Source organism: Oncorhynchus keta, chromosome 10, assembly GCF_023373465.1.
Source record: "Oncorhynchus keta strain PuntledgeMale-10-30-2019 chromosome 10, Oket_V2, whole genome shotgun sequence".
NCBI lineage: Eukaryota > Metazoa > Chordata > Actinopteri > Salmoniformes > Salmonidae > Oncorhynchus > Oncorhynchus keta.
In genome coordinates, this window is record NC_068430.1 from 35,142,666 (window position 1) to 35,167,628 (window position 24,963).

The 24,963-nt window shown below is 41.1% G+C and overlaps 1 protein-coding gene across 2 annotated transcripts in view; it reads right to left on the reverse strand.

Moving 5' to 3' along the window:
• Positions 1–11,592: 11,592 nt before the first annotated feature.
• LOC118388593 (6-phosphofructo-2-kinase/fructose-2,6-bisphosphatase 4-like) overlaps positions 11,593–24,963 on the reverse strand; it is a 35,968-nt gene continuing 22,597 nt past the window's right edge. For both annotated transcript variants that reach the window (XM_035777813.2, XM_035777812.2), the window contains exons 2-14: positions 18,213–18,329; positions 17,999–18,095; positions 17,614–17,680; positions 17,118–17,192; positions 16,926–16,982; positions 16,519–16,640; positions 16,143–16,350; positions 15,917–16,063; positions 15,532–15,636; positions 15,331–15,460; positions 15,051–15,113; positions 14,538–14,602; positions 11,593–13,669 (exon numbers count right to left, since the gene is read on the reverse strand). In XM_035777813.2, the coding sequence (XP_035633706.1) occupies positions 13,610–13,669; positions 14,538–14,602; positions 15,051–15,113; positions 15,331–15,460; positions 15,532–15,636; positions 15,917–16,063; positions 16,143–16,350; positions 16,519–16,640; positions 16,926–16,982; positions 17,118–17,192; positions 17,614–17,680; positions 17,999–18,095; positions 18,213–18,329 (1,313 nt within the window). In that variant the 3' untranslated portion in view covers positions 11,593–13,609. The remainder of the gene's footprint in view (positions 13,670–14,537; positions 14,603–15,050; positions 15,114–15,330; positions 15,461–15,531; positions 15,637–15,916; positions 16,064–16,142; positions 16,351–16,518; positions 16,641–16,925; positions 16,983–17,117; positions 17,193–17,613; positions 17,681–17,998; positions 18,096–18,212; positions 18,330–24,963) is intronic.

Consider the following 24,963-nt stretch of genomic DNA (forward strand, 5'->3'; position numbering starts at 1 on the left):
GACTTGATCTGGATAAGGGGATTGGAAATGTAAATTACAATTCTTTTAGATCCATTTGACCTTATCACTGGAGTTGTGAAACCAGTCATTTGGCAGCAAACTGAAGCGTATCACCTTTTCCACAGTGAAGTTAATGAAATGCTGTTCTTATAACTTGTAAGGATGTAATTGAGACACAACCTATAGGCTTCTGGTTTTTAAAACGTAACTACAAATATTCAAATGTATTTAAGTTAATACCTGCAGTCCAGTGGAGGCTGCTGAGGGGGGGTCTGCTCATAATGTGTTTGATGATACCTTTCCATTTATTCTGCTCCAGCCATAACCACGTGTCCGTCCTCCCCAATTAACGTGCCACCAACCTCCTGTGCTGCAGTCAATTTGTGCAATAGATTAGGAAATAAAGCAGACTGCGTTCTTCATTTCACCTGTCACATTATTTAACATTATGAATCTTACCATAGTTCCCCAGAACAGTTGAGCCAGTCACGTGTGGTATTCAATTCACTACTAGATGTTTGCCATCAGATATAACGGCTGACGTGCTTTAGAAGTAAAAATATATATATATATAATCTGAGTTTTTTTACAGCTGCCATTTTTTCTCCTATAATTGTTTCCCTTCTCTGTGCACCAATACTTTTCCTTCAGAAAAGCGTGCATCATAACTTTATTCATTAGCACAATTTCTCTTGAGGATTGTGTTGGCGGATCGCATCCAATCTAAGGTGCATGCACCGCCACCTACTGTACTGGAGTGTGAGGCTATTCACTGTCTACCAACATTTAGGCTCCCGAGATGCGAAGCGGTCTAAGGCCCTGCATCTAAGTGTAAGAGGCGTCATTACAGACCCTGGTTAGATTCCAGGCTGTATCACAAATGGCTGTGATTGAGAGTCCCATAGGGGGTTGGCTGTCATTGTAAATAAGAATGTGTTCTTAACTGGCTTGCCTAGTTAAATAGAGGTTACATTTAAATTATTATTATTTTTAATCTTTGTGATACATTATTGTAAAATTGGGGAAAAGGAAAAATGATCCTGCCAACTATTAGCCCTCTAAAAAAAAATAAACACCACCCCATTCCACGATTCTACCCTACCAACAGTCTGGGAGGACAGAACACTATGGCTCAACACCCCCTGCAACTGTTCTGCAGTAAAACCTTGCAATCCCAATTATTTCTCTGCCGCTGCCACCACAACCTCTATTTTATGTGACTTTCGACCGAGTTCTGGAGTACAATTGACAACCATAGCTATGAATGCCAAGAAACCTACCTTACTGAAGCACATATTCTTCCCATCACTCTCTATTAGTCTCTGCCTACTCACAGGAATCCTCTCAGGATCCCTCACACAATTTATATGGTTTACTTTTGCTTGTAAATGTCCACACTCACTGAAAATGACATTCGGTAGCTACTAGCTATGCTTGTATAACTGAGCTGTAATTTGCCTTTCTTTGCAATTAGTCTATGTTCGTCTTCCTTCGTTAGCATTTAGCTAACAGCGTATGTGATTTCTCTATTATTTGTGCTAATTTTGTTAGGATTTTGGTAATAGAGGCCCAATGGGCTTTTTTTTGCTTTGTGCTATGCTGGTAATACGGTAAATCTCAGGATGGCAGAAGAACAGTATGACGATCTGAATATCGCCCAAGCCTACCTGGCGCACTGGTGTCATCACATTTCCATGATTATTAGGGCAGATTTATAGGACTACTGTTCAACCCCTATTGTATTTACCTTCCAATAGTTCATGGATTGAACAATTGCATATGCCAACTTTCAGGATGAATCAAACCACTATTTTTGATTCACCAATATATTTAGTGCGTAAAGGCTCTCCATACCGTTTTTTAAATTATTCATAAATACTTTCCTAACCCTAAATAATATATTCTAATGAGTCTGTCGAGACATTTTGATTTAAGGCTACACCAAATTTAAAGGTATGGCTTTAGTTAAATGTAATGAAAACCCTATTGAATGAAAATGGCACAAGAAATTCTGTTGGCCAGCAAGTGGGAGGATTTTCAGCAGTTAAATGAAATGTATTCAGCGTGCAAGGGAACCACACCTGCAAAGCCCTTAAGGTAAGTCTGAATACCAACAACAGAGGAGTGCGTAGGAAAGGCATACATTTCCTAAGTATGAATCGGGCTCATTTTTAAGTTCAAGGTCAGAATACCCATAGAGAGAAGAATGCATTAAAAAAGTAATTAGGTTCCATTTACACACTTAATTTGGGTCGGAATCGGCCCCTGTGTGTGAAAGCTCTCCAAACCTGTTTTTTTTTTATGTAGGTAGATTCATAAATACCTTCCTTAGCCTAAATAATATACAGTGCATTCGGAAAATATTCAGACCCCTTCCCTATTTCCATATTTTGTTACGTTACAGCCTTAGTCTAAAATGGATTTTTAAAAAAAATCCTCATCAATCTATACACAATAACCCATAATGACAAAGCGAAAACAGTTTAATTGTTTTTTTTTATTTGAGCAAATGTGTATATATATATATATAACATGAATACCTTATTTAAATAAGTATTCAGACCCTTTGCTATGAGACTTAAAATTGAGCTCAGGTGCATCCTGTTTCCATTGAACATCCTTGAGATTTTTCTACAACTTGATTGGTGTCCACATATGGTAAATTCATTTGATTGGACATGATTTGGAAAGGCACACACCTACAGTGGGGCAAAAAAAGTATTTAGTCAGCCACCAATTGTGCAAGTGCTCCCACTTAAAACGATGAGAGAGGCCTGTAATTTTCATCATAGGTACACTTCAACTATGACAGACAAAATTAGAAAAAAAATCCAGAAAATCACATTGTAGGATTTTTAATTAATTAATTTGAAAATTATGGTGGAAAATAAGTATTTGGTCACCTACAAACAAGCAAGATTTCTGGCTCTCACAGACCTGTAACTTCTTCTTTAAGAGGCTCCTTTGTCCTCCACTCGTTACCTGTATTAATGGCACCTGTTTGAACTTGTTATCAGTGTAAAAGACACCTGTCCACAACCTCAAACAGAAACACCAGAAACTAAATTGTAGACCTGCACCAGGCTGGGAAGACTGCATCTGCAATAGGTAAGCTGCTTGGTTTGAAGAAATCAACTGTGGGAGCAATTATTAGGAAATGGAAGACATACAAGACCACTGATAAACTCCCTCGATCTGGGGCTCCACGCAAGATCTCACCCCGTGGGGTCAAAATGATCACAAGAACGGTGAGCAAAAATTCCAGAACCACATGGGGGGACCTAGTGAATGACCTGCAGAGAGCTGGGACCAAAGTAACAAAGCCTACCATCAGCAAGGGCATTGAAGATGAAACGTGGCTGGGTCTTTCAGCATGACAATGATCTCAAACACACCGCCCGGGCAACGAAGGAGTGGCTTCGTAAGAAGCATTTCAAGGTCCTGGAGTGGCCTAGCCAGTCTCCAGATCTCAACCCCATAGAAAATCTTTGGAGGGAGTTGAAAGTCCGTGTTGCCCAGCAACAGCCCCAAAACATCACTGCTCTAGAGGAGATCTGCATGGAGGAATGGGCCAAAATACCAGCAACAGTGTGTGAAAACCTTGTGAAGACTTACAGAAAACGTTTGACCTCTGTCATTGCCAACAAAGGGTATATAACAAAATATTGAGATAAACTTTTGTTATTGACCAAATACTTATTTTCCACAATAATTTGCAAATAAATGTAAAAAAAATCCTACAATGTGTGATTCTGGATTTTTTTTCTCATTTTGTCTGTCATGTGCCACGTGTCATAGTTGAAGTGTACCTATGATGAAAATTACAGGCCTCTCTCATCTTTTTAAGTGGGAGAACTTGCACAATTGGTGGCTGACTAAATACTTTTTAGCTCCACTGTATGCATCAGCCTACTAATTATACAAATATGCCCTATTATATTTAAATAGGCTTACTTGTAACTGTGTAAGCTGCATGTGCTGTACCAGAATCGCATGTTCTCTTCTGCTTTGTTATGGTTTGAATGATGTGCGTAATTCCAGTCCATATAATACCGTATAAAACAGTACAGTACAGTAATACAGTTCACACTCCTAGATTAGCCTACTGGAGCTAGTCTAATCTATTGACCCAATGGGTTGTATTGTAACTATTTTATTATAGTGCAAGTATATTCATGACGTCATATAAAAGGTGATTGGGCAAGTTGGTCCGTGTGCATCAGTCTCCTGTGTTATGTTACTTGTTCTTTCATTAAAGTCAACCAACGTGATATTCACCTCTGGATTCTTTACATAAAGCATAACACTACACCGAAGAGAGCATATAGCTTGCTACATCTATGGGCTCTTCTGTTTTTCTGTCGTGCGTAATATGCAGTAGCCTATATCACATGTATTGGATAACGGCACAATCATGTGAGCCTTTTTGGGCTTGAGCTCACTAAATGTTAATGTAGGGTTCATAAAATGTATTTAATATGGTTCGTCAGATTCAGGTAGCACCAGGTTATAATTTTCATGCTGATCAAAGCTACAATCAAATCCAGAAATATTTATATGCTTTATAATGCTTTTGAATGACACTTCCGGTTTTGTAGGGAAATACCGGGTTACCCGGGAGAAAAGGGATTTATTCTCCGGATGAAACATTTGTAAAATACCTGGAAAATATTCAACCCTAATGTGTAGCACTTGTTGTTTATCAAGCTAACAATCTATTCTCTGTAAAGTTATCTTGGTAGCTAGCTACATACATAGAAATAGGATAGACTGCCAATATTAGTTTTTTTAATGACACAAACGTTAGCTTGATCTACTAAAAACAACAATGTTAGCTAGCTAATTAACATATTTCATGGCCTAGATGTTCAAATGTTCATAGATGACCAGCAGGGTCAAATAACAATAATCAGTGGTTGTAGAGGGTGCAAGAGGAGTAAATGTCAGTTGGCTTTTCTTAGCCAATCATTCAGAGTATCTCTACCATTCCTGCTGTCTCTAGAGAGTTGAGAGAGAGAACTTAAATTCACATAGGACACCAGATAACACAGGAGAAATACTCCAGATATAACAGACTGACCCTAGCCCCCCTGACACAAACTATTGCAGCACAAATACTGGAGGCTGAGACAGGAGGGGTCAGGAGACACTGTGGCCCCGTCCGATGATACCCCCGGGCGGGGCCAAACAGGCAGGAAATAACCCCACCCATTTTGCCAAAGCACAGCCCCCACACCACTAGAGGGATATCTTCAACCACCAACTTACTAACCTGAGATAAGGTCGAGTATAGCCCACGAAGATCTCACCCACGGCACAAACCGGGGGGGAAATCACATCAGACTCAACCCACTCAAGTGGCGCACCCCTCCAAGGGACGGCATGGAAGAGCACCAGTAAGCCAGTGACTCAGCCCCTGTAATAGGGTTTGAGGCAGAGAATCCCAGTGGAGAGAGGGGAACCGGCCAGGCAGAGACAGCAAGGGCAGCTCATTGCTCCAGTGCCTTTCCGTTCACCTTCACACTCCTGTGCCAGACTACACTCAATCATAGGACCTGCTGAAGAGATGAGTCTTCAAAAAATACTTAAAGGTCGAGACCGAGTCTGCGTCTCTCACATGGATAGGTAGACCATTCCAAAAAATTGAGCTCTATAGGAGAAAACCCTGCCTCCAGCTGTTTGCTTAGAAATTCTAGGGACAGTAAGGAGGCCTGTGTCTTGTGACCGTAGTGTACTTGTAGGTATTTTTGCCGGAAAGTAGAGCATTGCAGTAGTCTAAAAAGCATGGCTAAATGTTTCTGCATCTTTTTAGGGCAGAACGTTTCTGATTTTTGCAATGTTACGTAGATGGAAAAAAAGCTGTTCTTGAAACAGTCTTGATATGTTCATCAAAATTGAGATCAGGGTCCAGAGTAACGCAGAGGTCCTTCACAGTTTTATTTGAGATGACTGTACAACCATCAAGATTGTCAGATTCAACAGAAGATCTCTTTGTTTCTTGGGACCAAGAACTAGCATCTCTGTTTTGTCTGAGTTTAAAAGAAGAACATTTGCCACCATCCACTTCCTTATGTCTGAAACACAGGCTTCTAGGGAGGGCAATTTTGGGGCTTCACCATGTTTCATCGAAATGTACAGCTGTGTGTTGTCCGCATGTCAGTGAAAGTTAACATTATGTTTCCGAATGACATCACCAAGAGGTAAAATATATATTCCTACACTTAAATTACCCTTGCCTAACGATTGCATCTGAAGCTGGGCTTGCAGCACAGCTATCCTCGCCATAAGGCAATCGTTCTCCTGTATATTAAGAGTACAGTGCCTGCAATTAGAAGTCATAATGTTAATGTTACTACTTAGCTTCGGATGGTTCTGACAAACCACGTCCAGATAAAGCGTCCGGGGTGAAAAAGTTGAATGAAAAAAGTCAATGGAAAAAATACAAATATAAAACGGCAATTAAAAAGTAAAAAACGTCAAGTTGGCAGGTAGCAAAGTAAGGTTAGCAAACAAACTCACAGCAGCAGGTAAACAATTATTAGACACTATTCAATCATCTCTTGTTTTAGAGTAAGATGGATGTCTAAACCCACTAACCATTTATGTAGGTGTTCTTTGTATGATATGAAATAAAGTGTTGAGTATAGTGTCTTTTTTAGTCATTGAACATTCCCTGTTTGTCTGATTTATTTGGTTGTCACCCTCATTTAGTCTGATATTGCACAGATTTGCAGCAGAAGCTGATGTCCTTGAAAGGGAATACTTAGTCAGTTGCACAACTGAATGCATTCAACCGAAATGTGTCTTCCGCATTTAACCCAATCCCTCTGAATGAGAGAGGTGTGGGGGCTTCCACAGCGCCCGGTCAACAGTTGTTGTTGGGGGTTAACTGCCTTGCTCAAGGGTAGAATGGCAGATTTTTCCACCTTGCCGGTTCCGGGAATCAAACTATCGACCTTTCGGTTACTGGCCCAACACTCTTTGTGCAGGTGTAAGTATTCCTGTATGGCTGACCTAAGATGCATCCTATCTCCTCACCTGTACTGTAAAGCAACTGTATTGGAGGAGAAGGTACAAGGTCCCTCACCTTTGACCTTCTCCAAATGGTTTTGATAAGGAGGCGATGAGAGGAATCGAGGAAGGATGAATTGAGAAAGATCCTAGCACTTACCCCTCTGCTACACTCACTGACCTCCTCTGCATTAACCTCAGCAGCCAGCAGAGCACTGTATGAACGGCGTCAATCTAGCACCCACAGAATTAATTTTGAGGGTATTTAATTCTGCTACATTGACTCAGATCACACAGTCGGCGGCTGAGTTCTACTGTCTGTGGTGAAAGGGGTGTGACTAGCAGAGGTGAGATGCAGGTGAGTTGTAGTAGCCACTGTGATGTGATGTCATCCCCCCTGAGACTTGAAGTCCTGTTTATCATGAATGTATCTACAGTGAACAAAAATATAAATGCAACAATTTCAAAGACTTCAAAGAGTAACAGTTCATATAAGGAAATCAGTCAATTGAAATAAATGCATTACGCCCTGGAGTTCACATGACTGGGAATACAGATATGCATTTGTTGGTCACAGATATCTTTTAAAGAAAGTGGGATAGCAGATCAAAAAACCAGTCAGTATTTGGTGTGATCACCATTTGCTTCATGCAGCGCAACATCTCCTTCACATAGAGTTGATCAGGCTGTTGATTGTGGCCTGTGGAATGTTGTCCCACTCGTCTTCAATGGCTGTGCAAAGTTGCTGGATATTGGCTAGAACTGGAACACGCTGTCGTACACGTCGATTCAGACCATTCCAAACATGCTCAATGGGTGACATGTCTGGTGAGTAGGCAGGCCATGGAAGAACTGGGACATTTTCAGCTTCCAGGAATTGTGTACAGATCCTTGCGAGATGTTGCCGCTCATTGTCATGCTGAAACGCAAGGTGATGGCGGCCGATGATTGCCACAACAATGGTCAGCAATTGTGTTCGTTGTCTGTAGCTTATGGCTGCCCATACCATAACCCCACTGCTGCCGTGGGGCACTCTGTTCACAATAATGACATCAGGAAACTGCTCGCCCACATGACATCATACACGCTGTCTGCCATCTGCCCGGAACAGTTGAAACTGGGATACATCTGTGAAGAGCACACTTCTCCATCGTGCCAGTGGCCATCGAAGGTGAGCAATTGCCCATTGATTTCAATTACGACGCCAAACTGCAGTCAGGTTAAGACCCTGGTGAGGACGACGAGCATGCAGATAAACTTCCCTGAGACGGTTTCTGACAGTTTGTGCAGAAATTCTTCAGATGTGCAAACCCACAATTTCATCAGCTATCCGGGTGGCTGGTCACCGATGATCCTGAAGGTGAAGGTCCTGGGCTGGCATGGTTACGGTTGTGAGGCTGGTTGGACATACTGCCAAACTCTCTAAAATGACATTGGAGGCGGCTTATGGCAATAAACATTAAATTCTCTGGAAATTCCGTTTAATCAGCTTCTTGAAATGCCACACCTGTCAGGTGGATGGATTACCTTGGCAAAGGAGAAATGCTCACTAACAGGGATGTAAACAAATTGGTGTACAGAATTGAGAACATTTTTGTTGTTGTTGCATATTTAACATTTCTGTGATCTTTTATTTAAACTCATGAAACATGGGACCAACACTTCTCATGTTACAGTTATATTTTTGTTCAGTATATACAGTGCCTTCAGAAAGTATTCAGACCCCGTGACATTTTGTTACATCTGAATACTTTCCGAAGGCACTGTAGAACTTGTTTGTTCAGTTTGTTTTGGTTAGATCACAAAATACTAACTTGTCATTTTGTAATGCAATTATGGTGCGCTGCAGCACCAGATGTAGGGAACCTCTTAGATGTGAGTGCATATAAAATGTGTTATTGTTTTGACAGTTGAAAAGGTCTATAGAAATGTGGGTACAATTTTGTGGACAAACTACAAATCGCACATTTTAAAACCTCTTACAGGTCGGACCCTTTTTCCCCCCGCCTAAAATGACATACCCAAATCTAACTGCCTGTAACTCAGGACCTGGCGCAAGGATATGCATATTCTTGATACTATTTGAAAGGAAACACTTTGAAGTTGTTGAAAATTAGAATTTAATATAGGAGAATATAACACATTAGATCTGGTAAAAGATAATACAAAACAAAAAAACATACCTTTTCTAAAAATAAAAAAAGTTTGTTCCATCATCTTTGAAATGCAAGCGAAAGGCCATACATTAACATAGGAGCCTAGGTGTAATTTAGAATTTGTCCACAAGCTTGCAGCAGGTGTGTGCAAAGTTTCAGACTGATCCAGTGAAGAATTACCTGACTACACAACATTTTGCATCAAGTCTGCCAGGAGTTTGCTCAAATTAGTCAATTTACAAGTACATAACTATAGAGAACATACAAAATGCTATGGTAATAATAGCTTCCCCACAGAAAAGACACATCTAGATGGCTGGGCGGGGTGGGTGTGGCCCTTTGACCTAAAGGTATACACCTGGTTACTGTCAAGGCTTGCAGGTCAAGACCTGGTTCTTCACAGGCCTATAATCCTTTGCAAGGCAACAGAGACAGAAGTGGGGTCAAACCGTAGAACTCAGCTCCAACATTTTTTTCGAACAAAACTACATTACATTTTATCTCTGGGACCCTCAGGATGACAAATCAGAGCAAGATTACTGAATGTAAGTACATTATTTAGCCTCAGAGGTGAATGTATCAAACCAGTTGCTGTGCACAATCATCAAACAATAGCATGGTATTATATATATATATATAAAACTTTAACAAGGCACCCCTGTTACAGTTTTTGGCAATTGTTTACACATGATATCTGAAACTATGGCTCCTTTTCTCTAGACTCTACACACAAAACCCCAAAACACACACATCACATCTCTTGCAAAACAAACAGTTCATTCCAAACAATTTGAACTCTTCTTAAAATTGTGTTTTTGCAACAAAACTATACACACAACCCATAAAATCCGCTCTTATACACGCCAACTACACACAGATTTGAAAAATGTAAAAACACTACAATCTTGTGTATTTTGCATGTTCAATGTGCAGTGGAGTCCACGGCAGTTCATCACAGCACTCACACGTACATGTGCACAAATATATACAGTATGTATGCATATTCAGTATATATTTACGCTATAAACAGAAATGCAAGGGGGGAAAAAATACAATTTCTTTATTTCTCAAAACGTATTTTCATCCAAAATTTGGGATGAACAGTAACAGACAAAACAAATACAGTACAAGATAAACAAACAGGCTTGTTACTATAAAGAAAAAAACAATTAGGGTGCATCCTGTCTCCTATTTGGGTCTGGCCACAGCACCTCAACATCACAAGCGATGTTCTCTCTGGCTAAACAGCAGGGGAAGTAGCGTCTGGAGTGGCGTATCCAGCCCTGGCATGCCCCCTCGTTTATGTCACCACAGGCCTCCTCTTTGTCCTCGTCCCCCTCTTACTCTCTCCAAAATTTGCCTCCATTGTTGTCCAAACCAAGAATGCCAACCTGAAGTCTATTTATAGCGCTCAATCTCTGATTTCTAAGTGAAGAAATGAGCTACAAGTTTCACTCGTGAGCACTGGGTGTAGGTAATCGTCAAATGAGTGTGGCATTTTGAATGGCAGTGTTTTCCAAACGAAACACAGGATCTGTTAGTTTTGAAAGATGTCTAATGTAGAGAACTGTGTTTAGTAAAAATTGTTTTAAAATTGCAAACTGAGTGTAAAGCAGATTACGTACTTGCAGGTTTGCAGACTTGGTCTGAAGATTAGGTACATGAGTTTATGGTTTCACTGAGTGTGCCTCAAGTGCCACTTTTAATGTGTAAGCGATTGTTTTTTTTACAAACTAATTGCATTCCAGGTGACTACCACATGAAGCTGGTTGAGAGAATGCCAAGAGTATGCAATGCTGTCAAGGCCAAGGGTGGCTACTTTAAAATACAGTTGAAGCCGGCAGTTTACATACATACATACACCAGCTAATTGTCAGTTTTCCCCCCTCTCCACTCGGACAAATTCCAGACCGTTCTAGTACGTGTTGCTTGAGAACATGCCCTTTGCTAAGAAGCTATAATTAATATTTTTTAACCATTTTAATTGAAAACAATCACAGTGAGGTACTTCATTGTTACGCAATTTGTTTTGATATTGAGATAAAAACAGCTGCTTTGGTCCTGTTTAAAAAACAGCTTTCCATTTGAATGTTATGTATAATACAAATGATACATCTCAAGCCAGAAACATGACATCATCCTCTGAGGGGATAGCAAGCATTTTTGAAACCGTCTGTTTGAGATACAAGTTTGAGGTGGGGTTTTTGAAGTGTTTCTCTCACTTATGCTTTGGCCACAAATACAAGTATAGGATGAATCAAAAACACTATTTGGGTAAGAGTTAAGATGTGCTTTTAAAAGTGAGACTTTCACTGGACAGTTAAGGCCAAGGCTTGAGTAAGGACTCTATAAATATGGCTCTGACTATAACTACATGAAACACTTCAAAGAGACATTTCTTTTAGCAGAAGACGACAGCAAGAGATTTAACTAAAACATATTTATTCCCATTTGGATGATGTAGATATTTACATTGAATGCATCATATTCTTGGCACGTTGACAAACAAGTCAAAATGAACAAACAAGACATGGTGAACCTGCTGAAAACGATAAACAACCAGTGAGCGATTTATTGACATTCACAGCATTATTATTATTATATTATTACTGACACCTGATTATTATGGTGATCACTACTTGTGTTTACACAGATATTAGTAGTCATTTCAATTGATTTGACATGAGACTACTGATGCTAAACTACAGCAGACATTGAGCAATAGAGCCAAACACATTCTTGATATAGCAGATCACTGATGCAACATGAAAAAAAAAGTCAATCAGTTTAGATTTGAACTAGATGAAGATGACCTTGATTGAAAAAAATAGATGTGCAAAACCACCTTTATGTCTTGATTTTATACCAGACATATATATATATATTTAAAAAAAAATATTACCTACAATTTATGTCCCCACCTAGAGTCTGATTCCAAATATCACATCTTCTGTAGCGGGTAAACGCAATAGTTGGTTTAATAGGAAATTCACAAAATAAAAAAACAGCTTTAAAAAAAAAAGAACTGACAAATGGTTGGACAACAACTAAAATACTAAGAACAAGGAGTATTACATTTCGCTTCCACAGGCTGCCAATTCTGATCTTTACCAAATGATTGGCAAAAGAGTTGATCTGATTGGTTAAAAGGCCAATTAGTGGACAAAGTTCAGAACTGGGCTGCCTGTGTAAACGCAGCCAGTGTCAAGACACTTTACAATTTGATTAAAAGCCATATGTCATGTTTATAAAAAAGGTTTCACATCAGATTGTCCTTACATTGTTCATTATACACTCACTCACATACATACAAAACACACTCACAGGCACACATACCCCGATAGTGGGGTGAATCACCATTGAACTGGATTCCAGTTCTCTAGACATTTAGACAGGCAGCCTAATTCTGATATTTTTTTCACAAAATTGTTTTTGATCAATCAGATCAGCTCTGAGAAATATCTGATATGATTGGTCAAAAGACCAATTTGTGGAAAAAAAGATCAGGATTGGGATGGGATGCCTGTCTAAACACAGCCAATTTTGCACAGAAGGAAAGATACAGATCAGGTGAAGAACCAAGATTAAACAAGTATGTTTAAAAGGGGAAATCAGCAGTCGCTAATTACATTTTTGGACTTATAAATGAATGATTCTTTGAAGAATAAAATGTATAAATGCCTCCATCAGAACCCAAAATCTAAGCTTTTACTCCAATGTTTGTAACCAAAGTAAATGTAAACAAACACTATATAGCCTCAAAACATGGTTAAAACTCAATGTTGATATCATGGATGGTCATCCCAATTTGAGAATAGTTACATTTCTCCAGCCCATCCCTCAGCTTTTTACCGAAACCGGGGATCACTCTTCGTAATTGTTTCCTCTGCTGATTGCCGCTATAGATAGAAATATGTCAAATGAAAGATTCGGATTCAATCAGATCAAGCATTAACCAGTGGTAGCCAACACCTGCATAGCTGGTGTTTAGGAGGTGCTGGAAGTGGAACTGCTTTAGAGCTGTCTAATCTGAGCGGCTGCTCGTGCGGTTATTGTCACCAAGCCACACCCGTCCCACTCACATTAGAAGTACATAAAGAGAAAGTCAAGGCTATATAGAAATAATAAATTGAACATCATTAACCTAAATAATGAGGATTCATATCAGCCTAATCGAGGTGTATATTACAACACATTCCTGTGTTTGAACTTGTAACAAGGCTGCATGGGATTATTACTAATGCGACTCGTCACATAAAATGGAAATGTCCGCAATAGGTATCACGCCGAGAGTCGCTACCTGATTTGACAGCTCTAACGCCGTTACACCATTACATTACGTTACATTCCATGAATAAAAGCAATGAAACTGTTATATAGTTGTCAGTTATCGCAGGTGAAGGAAGAACTGATTGAATCTAAACTTTGTGCGCTGTCACTCATCACTGGTGGGCGGGGACTGTGAACAGGGCTTCTTCCGGCATCCGTGAAATGTCTACATTCTGTACAATGAAAAGAGAGAGAAAGCAGTCAGTACTAGGACACATAAGGTCAGTTTAATTGAACCTCTCTCTGTTTAGCTGTGTTCACATTGGCAGTTTGAAGTGACTCAAATCCTACTTATTTGCATATCCGATTCGAAATCAGTACTTTTTCCTGCAGTCTGAACAGCCAAAAAGTACATAAGATCGGATACCTAGGTGGTTTGACGTCGGTTACAATCCGATTTCTGGCCATGCAACTTCTGTCTGAACGGTCAAATCAGATTTATGCCCTCAAGTGGTTTATTATTAGTCATATTTATTTTTTCATTTTTTAATTTAACTAGGCAAGTCCACTTAGAACTAATTTTTATATATCTTGTTGCTTGCGTGTGGTAGCAAACTAGCTTCTTAATTGTGTACATAAAAATGAGCGAATGTGCTAGAAAGTTAAACAGCTACCTAGCTAGCTAGTTGAGTGCCTGGCTAGCCAAAAAGGACTGGTTTTGAAAGTTGGATCATCTTATCTTGAGGCTTTAAAAGTGTTGTTACACTATGATTTTGAACATTCAAAGCAAACATCCATGGCAGGCATCGTTGTCACCGTAGCACGCTACATAACGCCTCAGTGATAGGAAGCACGAGCACCACTACCAATCAGCCTACACACCAGTCATTACTATGACTACTGTAGCCTTGTCAGCAAATGAATGCTGTCTAAACACACAAATCCGATTTGGTAACTTGTAACTTGCTGTTTGGAATGTAGGTAGCCCAAAATGTATTTGAAAAACAAAAAAAAAACGTATTTGAGCATTAAGGCCTGCAGTGTGATCAAGGCCTTTGAGAGTGCAAGCCCAGAAAGAGTGCTTCTGTCTGGGGTACCTACCTCTGGCCTGTCCCTATGGGTGTTCACAGCTTCCACATTCAACCAGACAGACTCTACTTTACATCCTACATGGACAGGATGGGAGACAAAACAAAACATGTTCCTTCGTCAGACCACTAGAGAGCAGCAGCCGTACACTGGGTCTAATACACAGATCAACACTACTAAGGTACATAAAATATAGGTGCAGTGTAAAGGATCCAGGTGTTCCGAATCAAATCGATAAATACATGTCATTGGAGTAAATATGCATGGAATAAAGCAGGGGCGCAACTTTTAAAAATTATAAAACACTAAAGCACACAATGCCACTTTTTGTATCACAGTGTAATGATACAACTGTGGGGGGGGGAGAGACGTACACAAAAATGCTATTTCAGAATGTGTGGGAAGGGGGGGGGGGGGGTCAGGTCCCCAGTGAAAGTTGCACCCCTGGAATAAAAGCATCTCATTGAAACCACTATGCTGTGTTTAGTAATACTTGCATGCAGTTATTGATAATAGTGTACTCACCATACGCCACAGGGGTCAGCTTCAATACAGTGTGCAAAGGGCACTTCAGGAAAGGCAGCTCCTCTGAAGAACAAAAACAGAACAATGTTGTAAAAGCCTAAATGGATTCAATTGAGTGGAGTGAGAGCTACTAAAATCATATACCAATGCTTATCTGATCATGACTGATGAACAGCACACGCAGAACACTCACTCTCCTATATACTCAGTTTGTTATTGAATAGTAGGAATTAAACCGTAATACTGGGGTGTGTTGGGTATTTTAAGAGATATATGGTACCTGCACTCTTATCCAGGAAGTAAGCGAGCAGGCAGCGCATGACAGCCTGGTGACAGATGACCAGGACGTTCTCCTGCCTCTCCAGCTCCATGATGACTGGCTCCAACCGCTGCACCAGGTCCTCATAGGACTGAGGGGACAAGTAGAGGCCTGTTAACACACACACTTTGTCAGTCAGTGTTGGTGCTGTGATGGACTCACCTCTCCTTTAGGGTAGCGGTAGCGGTATTTGTCCTGGTCTCTCAGTGAAAACTCCACAGGGAAATGTAGCTGAATCTCCTCATACGTCATCTCTTCACACACACCCTAGGAGAGGGAAACAAAGTAAAACAAGCTTTTTAACAGCAGGGTTAGGACACATGGGAAGTGGGAACCACCAATCCCATTGGCTGACTCGGAGCATAATCATAGATACACTATGAAAGAATAAATACAAACAAAATACCAAGTCTAAACACACATGCAACAAAAAAAACTAAAAGGTTGTTTAACAGCAGGCTTAGGAGACATCACATTGAAATTAAAAGGACACATTAAATTCATATTTTAGGCCAAAATTGCATACACACAAACACACAAGACTTACAGCATCGATCTCGTTGAGAGCCTTCCACTGCTCATAGGGGACAGCCACGGCCTCGGCTGTCTGAATGGTTCTCTTCATCTGACTGGTCCACACCTTCAGATTGTTAATGTTTTGCTCCTGGATAAACTTCCCCAGACACTTTGCAAACTGACCAACAGAAAAGGGAGAGAAAGATTGTTGCATATACATTTTTATTACGAAAAGACAGACGGACAAATCAACAAACCTCCTTGCCCCTGCCAGACAGGCCTGAGTCTCCTCCGATGCGTCCTTTGACGTTGAGGTCACTCTCTCCATGGCGACACAGGTAGATGGAACGTGGTGTGATGTGGATATTCATTAGGTAGTAGACAATGCGGCTCTGGATGTGGTCCAGCACCCTGTTCACCAGGTATCTCCGGCCCACGTCCATGATCTTAATGTAGGACAGATCCCTGGGGTGGGGGATGGAGTAGGAGTGACTATCAGATCTATTAGCAGTGTGAGTTTAAGACTGCTGACCTTGTCCATGTGTATTCTGAGTATGTGTTTGCATTCTCCCTTGTCCAGTATCTTGTCAAAACGTATTCTGAAACCACTAGTGTGTGTGTGCGCGTGCTCACCTGTCTAGAACCTCATCCAGTGGCTGGTAAGAGTTCTCGTAGCACTTGATTCTCTTCATGAAGTCCTCGATGACCTCCTCTGTATTACAGTCTATGTAATCAGGACTACCCAGCTTCACTTGCTGCACAGACAGATATGAAATACAGACAGTAAGAGGAAATACAGACAGTAAGAGGAAATGAGTCAAGAGAAAAGAGGAAAACCATCTTGCGTGTCTGAATGTTTGCCAGGACATATCAACAGAAAGATAGTACAAATTATTCATCAGGAGGCGTGTCACACAGGAATATCAATTATTAAAGTAGAAGTCTTGAATTTTATGAGCAAGTATGCTTAATAATGTCTGATCTTTTATACAACCAGTGACACATGAACAGTGCTGAAAGATAGCAGAGATGTCACGCACCGCTATGTTCTCTGCAATGACATCAGGGTCTTCACACACAGACTCCACAAAGAACACCTGGGAGGTTGAAAATGAAGATTCAGTATAAAATACATTACAGTGAAATATACTGTACACTATAAGAAAAGGTAGTGAAGCCAATGAATAAGACAATAACTACAGATACTAACGCCTGGCCCTGTGGTTCCATACCTTAAAGCCATTCTGCTCTGCAAACCTGGTGATGGTCCATCTCCTCTCCCTGGTGGTGTTAGTGGCATCAAACACCTGAGGTAAGGAACATAAACTCCAGTCAGTCACAACATCCTCATTGCATTCAGGTTAGGAGTCCCGGCAGCATCAAGCAAAACATGAACATGTATAGGAGTTGCTGCACTTACCCAAACAAGTCTTGTCGACTGAAGAGCAATCGTGGGAAAAAGGGTGCACACGCCAAAACACAAGTTATTCTCTGCATCGTAGGCCAGATTAATTACATACCTGTATATTGAATTTAACATTCAAGACAGCCCTGGCATTTGAATACATGTACCTAATCTACATAAATACATTCAGTAAATGTAATTACCAAGCAAGAAATAACTAACTATTGGCGTGTGCACCCTTTTCCCACTATTTAGCAACATCCTCATTCACACTGTGATCATGAACCAAACAAGTCACCGTGGGCCTGATCTGCTCTACTCACCGCCACCTGGCCTCCCTCCACAGTCAGGTACTGGCACACATCATTCAGCGCCGTCAGTGCACACTGCCTATGGGTGGACACGTACACAACAGAATCAGAAAGATGGCAAGAAACTACTTCAAGAGACAATGTAGGTACAGATCTATGATAATTAACTGAATTGAAACTTTGCTAAAATAAAGCAACTGGGTCAAAATGTATTTTGTGGATATTAATGTAAATAGATACTTCTCTCCCCCCTTTCAACTGTATCTGCCTAGTAGAGCCCAAGAAAGAGCCTATTCCCTGTAATTTTGGCCTGTAATGAGGGATAAGTGAATAGAGTGTTGGGTTAGGCCTAACTTGTCCCATGCATTTCAACCCATCAGCTCTTCTCCAGTCTCACCTCCTGATCTTCAGCCCCTCTTCATTGTCTGGATGGAAAAACTCAAAAGACTTGTAGATCTTCACACACTCCCTCCTGTACTGACCCACGTTGAACTCTAAACAACACATAGATACTTTTAGTCAAGATGAACATGTTTATAGGGTAAACCCTATTCCCTGTGTGTATGTGTCTGTGTGTGTGTGAGACCGAGAGAAAAAGCTTGACCTAGTACCTTTGGTTGGCACGCCAATCCAGTTGAGATAGCGGGTCAGCTTCTTGGAGATGTAGGTCTTCCCTCTCGCTGGGAGGCCCACCGTCACAATGAGGGTGGGACAGTTGGTCATACATACTGAGAGAGAAAGAGGAGATACAGAAAAATAGGAAGAGAGAGAAAGTTGAATGAACTCAGACATTGTGAAAATCAGTGGAAGGTACAGTCTGTTGTTGAATCAAGTGGGACCTTGCCCCATTAACGCAGAAACGAATCGAACAACTCAGACGTTAATTAATGCATAGACTGGATGGAGTAGCTTTGGGTGATCATTTGAGTGAAGGTAAAGCAGACACAAACAGAAACATGCATTCACAATGAGAATTGAAACCCCTAGCATATCTGAGCCAACTGAGGAACAATGAGAATGTAGAGTGGAGAGAGAAGTAGGCATGAATTGTGTTGACAGAGGGAATCTAGGAATGAAAATAAATGAATAAATTGCTCCCATACCGGAGAGCAAGTGAAACAGACTATGGCTTTGCAAAGGCTGGTGAAGCTGTGAGACACATATTTGCAGATGTAATTATACTAGGGTAAGTAGACCTGACGCTAGACGCTAAGAGGGATCCACAGACTGCACACAGGCATACTATCCGATGAGCCTAGAACAACCAACGTACAGTGATCAACTACAGAACAGCCTTATTGAAACCATCAACAAAAGTTCAAAAAGAGTGACACAGCAAAACACGCTGACCAACTGCTTGATCCTAGTGCTGAGGGCAAAAAAAGCATCTAATGACGTACTTCGCTTTTCTACGAGTGGTCTGAAGCAGGCATTAGATTACGAGCTCCTACGAATGTTGAAACAATGAACTTAGCCTTAAGATGCTTTTGGTAAACCGGGCCTGGTTTGACAAAGTCATCATGTGGCCCTCTTCTAAACAGAGGGGAAAGTATGCAACTCCTGGGTAAACAAGCAATTGTAATCCCCTCCACTGACCCTATGAAATCACACCAAGCCTAGCATGGTTCAGTGTTCTAGTATTTTTCCAATTACTGTGCCAAATATACAACGAGCCAAAGTGGGCACAACCACCTCTGAAATCTTCAGCGGTTGCACCTGAGGGAGAGAGTCGAGCTCAGCACAAGGGAGCGTCTGGAATAGGTCAGAGGGAGAACAGTGTTTTTTTTTTGTGTGAGGACACGGAACAAGTCAAACCTAAAACATTACAGATTCCAAGCAGTGGCTGACTGAACCCTTGGTTGACTCAGCGTAAAGTAGACAGAGTTCCACAGGAGGTGAGACAAACCAAGACAGCAGAGTAATCATCTGCTGCCTACCTACCACACACAAATGACACTGCCCTCCACACAAACAAAATCTCTGTTCTGCAACACAGTTATGCAGCAGTATACCACCCTGAATCCCATTGCTGGCTTTCCTTTGAAGCTACGCCGGGTCAGTTCTTGGATGGGAGATCAGATGCTGCTGAAAGTGGTGATGGAAGGCCTTTAGGGAGCACTCTTCCCAATAATCAAAGGAGATCTCAATGCCCTAGGGTAGTGACAGGGACACTGCCCCACGTAGGGTGTCGTCTTTCGGATGGGACGTTAAACGGGTTTCCGGACTTCCTGTGGTCACTAAAGATCCCATGACACTTATCGGAAAAGTAGGGGTGTTAACCCAGGTGTCCTGGCTGAATTCCCTAACTGGCCCTCACACCATCATGGCCACCATCCCAGCTTCCAATTGGCTCATTCATCCCCTCTTCCCCCCTGTAACTATACCCCAGGTCATGGCTGTAAAAGAGAATATGTTCTTAGTCAATTTACCAGGTAAAATAAGGATTAATTAAAGAAATATGCCCTCGTTTCCTTAGGGAAATGTTTTCTATAATACCGTCTGGGGAAATCCCTGTTGGGACCCGAACCCACAGTGAAGGGACATATGGAAGTTCTGTGGTGAATCAGTAAGTTTTCCCCAAATGTTTGTTTTGGACTTTTGACGATGGTTGGCTGCCTGTTATTCTGCCGCGCAACAATAACAGTGGCTCATATTGATCGTTTCCCAGTCCCTTCTCAATGCTGCTGGGCCATGGACAAGTGGACCAAACAAACAAATACACAAACAGGCGCTCCTGTGCTGTCCTTTCCATAAGTTCAACGTCGCCTTCACAATATATTTTCTCAAATTATGTTTAAAGGGCGGCTGAACTCACAGAATTTGCCTGGGCTTTTTTGCTGCTCATTAAGAAAAACGAGATTTGCGTCTTGGGGGGGCAGTTGTAACACTGACGAAGATGAGGACAGACAGTGGGGAGCAACCTGGACGTCTCGGCCAGCGGAGCCCTTGAGTGGATGTTGAACTGGATGTGGACTGAGCTAGACGGCACAGAGTTTTTAATACGCGTCCGGACACCATCTTGTAGAGCAAAGAGAGCAAGCAGTCTGTCGCAGCCAAGGAGAAGCTGTGACTTATCGGAAGACGCTGCTGACTTGTACAACACATTTCTTCTACTACAGCTCATCTCACAGGCTCTTTGTGCTAATTATACAAAATATACAAAGAGTACAAAACATTAGGATCACCTTCCTAATATTGAGTTGCCCTCAGAACAGCCTCAAATCATCGGGGTATGGAATCTACAAAGTGTTGAAAGCATTCCAGGTAGTTGGCTGGATGTCCTTTGGGTGGTGGATTATTCTTGATACACACAGGAAACGGTTGAGTGTGATAAACCCAGCAGCGTTGCAGTTCTTGACACACTCAAACCTACTACCATACCCAATTTAAAAGGCACTTACATTGTCTTGTCCATTCACCCTTTGAATGGCACACATACACAATCCATGTCTAAATTGTCTCAAGGTTTAACAACCCTTCTTTAACCTGTCTACTCCCTTTCATATACGCTGACTGAAGTGGATTTAACAAGTGACATCAAGAGATCATAGACTGACCAGGTGAAAGCTATGTCATGGAAAGAGCAGTTTTGTATACTCACAGTGCATTGGTTCAATATCACCTTCTCACGAAAAAAAGCCATCACAATTTTTCCATCCTTACTTTCTATGCTACAATACTGTATTGATTGTTGCTATTAAAAATGGACACTCCAGCTATTTATATTTTCCTGTTGAGAAACAATATCCCATGTATAAATCCAGTAATGTACAGTCGTGGCCAAATTTTTTGAGAATGACAAATGTTAATTTCCACAAAGTTTGCTGCTTCAGTGTCTTTAGATATTTTTGTCAGATGTTACTATGGAATACTGAAGTATAATTACAAGCATTTCATAAGTGTCAAAAGCTTTTATTGACAATTACATGAAGGTGATGCAAATAGTCAATATTTGCAGTGTTGACCCTTCTTTATCAAGACCTCTACAATCCGCCCTGGCATGCTGTCAATTAACTTCTGGGCCACATCCTGACTGATGGCAGCCCATTCTTGCATAATCAATGCTTGAAGTTTGTCAGAATTTGTGGGTTTTTGTTTGCCCACCCGCCTCTTGACGATTGACCACAAGTTCTCAATGGGATTAAGGTCTGGGGAGTTTCGTGGCCATGGACCCAAAATATCGATGTTTTGTTCCCCGAGCAACTTAGTTATCACTTTTGCCTTATGGCAAGGTGCTCCATCATGCTGGAAAAGGCATTGTTCGTCACCAAACTGTTCCTGGATGGTTGGGAGAAGTTGTTCTCGGAGGATGTGTTGGTACCATTCTTTATTCATGACTGTGTTCTTAGGCAAAATTGTGAGTGAGCCCACTCCATTGGCTGAGAAGCAACCCCACACATGAATGGTCTCAGGATGCTTTACTGTTGGAATGACACAGGACTGATGGTAGCGCTCACCTTGTCTTCTCTGGACAAGCTTTTTTCCAGATGCCCCAAAATGTCAGAAAGGGGATTCATCAGAGAAAATGACTTTACCCCAGTCCTCAGCAGTCCAATTCCTATACCTTTTGCAGAATATCAGTCTATCCCTGATGTTTTCCTGGAGAGAAGTGGCTTCTTTGACACCAGGCCATCCTCCAAAAGTCTTCGCCTCACTGTGCATCCAGATGCACTCACACCTACCTGCCAGCTGCCATTGCTGAGCAAGCTCTGTACTGGTGGTGCCCTGATCCCGCAGCTGAATCAACTTTAGGAGACGTCCTGGCGCTTGCTGGACTTTCATGGGTGACCTGAAACCTTCTTCACAACATTTGAACCACTCTCCTTGGAAGTTCTTGATGATCCGATAAATGGTTGATTTAGGTGCAATCTTACTGGGAGCGATATCCTTGCCTGTGAAGCCCTTTTTGTGCAAAGCAATGATGACGGCACGTGTTTCCTTGCAGGTAACCATGGATGACAGAGGAAGAACAATGATTCCATTACTGAATTATTCTTTGTAACAAATCAAACATTTAAATACCATTTTAGAAGGTAAAGTAAAAATCCAAACCAGTCAATGATTGCCGGCCCTACCGCCAAACCCTACGCTGGCAGTTATTGTTGTTTCCCCATGAGTCACTGTAGAAACAACATAGCCACTACCACTTCCTCAAAATAGTCAGAATTAATATAAGATAAATATTCATTAATATAAGATAAATCAAGTAACCAAATAGATTGTTTTGCAGAGGTGGTCTTAGTTGTGCAACTTTATCTGGCTAAGGTGTTTGATGCACTATTTCTCAAGCAAAGATGGACCATTTTTCATGGCCAAAGTCTACCTCCGCCTCTTTCTCAATTTTCAAACAGAAACGGAGGGTGCCTTTGGTGGGTCTTCGAAGTGTCATTCTGGTCATACGCGCCAGAACCAACGTAGGTAGTTTGTTAACGAAGCTAGCCAGTAACTCCTCTAGTATGTGTTGACGTCCTTTTACAGGATTTGTTTTTGGACAGAAGATGTAGAGAATCGGTAAGATATAGCACAGTCTCAATTCTCACTTCAAATCAAAATCGCATGTGTCACATGCACCAAATACTACAGTTATAGACTACCGTGAAATTCTTGCTCACGAGCCCTTCCCAACAATGCAGAGTTAAAAAATATTAATATAAATAAAAATAGTAACACAAGGAATACAATACACAAGAATTAAGCTACATACAGGGAGTACCAGTGCCAGACCAATGTGCAGGGGTAAGAGGTACTTGAGGTAGATATGTACATAAAGGCAGGGTAAAGTGACTAGACAACAGGATAGACAATAATAGAGTAAAAATAACTGAGTAGCAGCAGTATATGATAAGTAAGAAAGTGTGTGTTGTGTCTGTTTGCGGGTTTTGTGTAAGAGTGTCGGTGTAAAGTGTGTGGATGAATACACACACACAACAGTTTGGGTGTCACTTAGAAATGTCCTTGTTTTTGAAAGAAAAGCTAATTTCATTAAAATAACATAAAATTGATCAGAAATACAGTGTAGTCAGTTAATGTTGTAAATGACTATTGTAGCTGGAAACGGCAGATGTTTTAAATGGAATATCTACATAGGCATACAGAGGCCCATTATCAGCAACCATCACTCCTGTGTTCGCTAATCCAAGTTTATCATTTTAAAAAGCTAATTGACCATTAGAAAACCCTTTTGCAATTATGTTAGCACCGTTGAAAATGGTTGTGCTGATTAAAGAAGCAATAAAACTGGCCTTCTTTAGACTAGTTGAGTATCTGGAGCATCAGCATTTGTGGGTTTGATTACAGGCTCAAAATGATCAGAAACAACAATCTTTCTTCTGAATCTCGTCAGTCTATTCTTGTTCTGAGAAATGAAGGCTATTCCACAAGAGAAATTGCCAAGAAACTGAAGATTTCATACAATGCTGTGTACTACTCCCTTCACAGAACAGCGCAAACTGGCTCTAACCAGAACAGCGCAAACTGGCTCTAACCAGAATAGAAAGAAGAGTGGGAGGCCCCGGTGCACAACTGAGCGAGAGGACAAGTACATTAGTGTCTAGTTTGAGAAACAGATGCCTCAAGTCCTCAACTGGCAGCTTCATTAAACGGTACCCGCAAAACACCAGTCAACAACAACAGTGAAGAGGTGACTCCGGGATGCTGGCCTTCTAGGCAGAGTTACAAAGAAAAAGCCATATCTCAGACTGGCCAATAAAAAGAAAAGATTAAGATGGGCAAAATAACACAGAAACTGGACAGAGGAACTCTGCCTAGAAGGCCAGCATCCCATAGTTGCCTCTTCACTGTTGAGACTGGTATTTTGCTGGTTTGCTATATAACCCCCCCCAAAAAACAAGTGTTAAAATCAAAATATATTTCAGATTCTTCAAAGTAGCCACCCTTTGCCTTGATGACAGCTTTGCACATTCTCGGCATTCTCTCAAATAGCTTAATGAAGTAGTCACTTCGAATGCATTTCAATTAACAGGTGAGCCTTGTTAAAGGTTCATTTGTGGAATTTCTTTCCTTCTTAATGTATTTGAGCCAATCAGTTGCATTGTGACAAGGTGGGTGTGGTATACAGAAGACAGCCTATTTTGGTAAAAGACCAAGTCCATATTATGGAAAGAACCTCTCAAACAAGCAAAGACAAATCACAGTCCATCGTTATGTTAAGACGAGGTCAGTCAATACGGAAAATTTCAGTGCAGTCGCAAAAAGCATCAAGCGCTATGATGAAACTGGCTCTCATGAGGACCGCCACAGGAAAGGAAGACCCAGAGTTACCTCTGCTGCAGAGGATAAGTTGATTAGAGTTACAAGCCTCAGATTGGAGCCCAAATAAATGCTTTACCGTGTTCAAGTAAC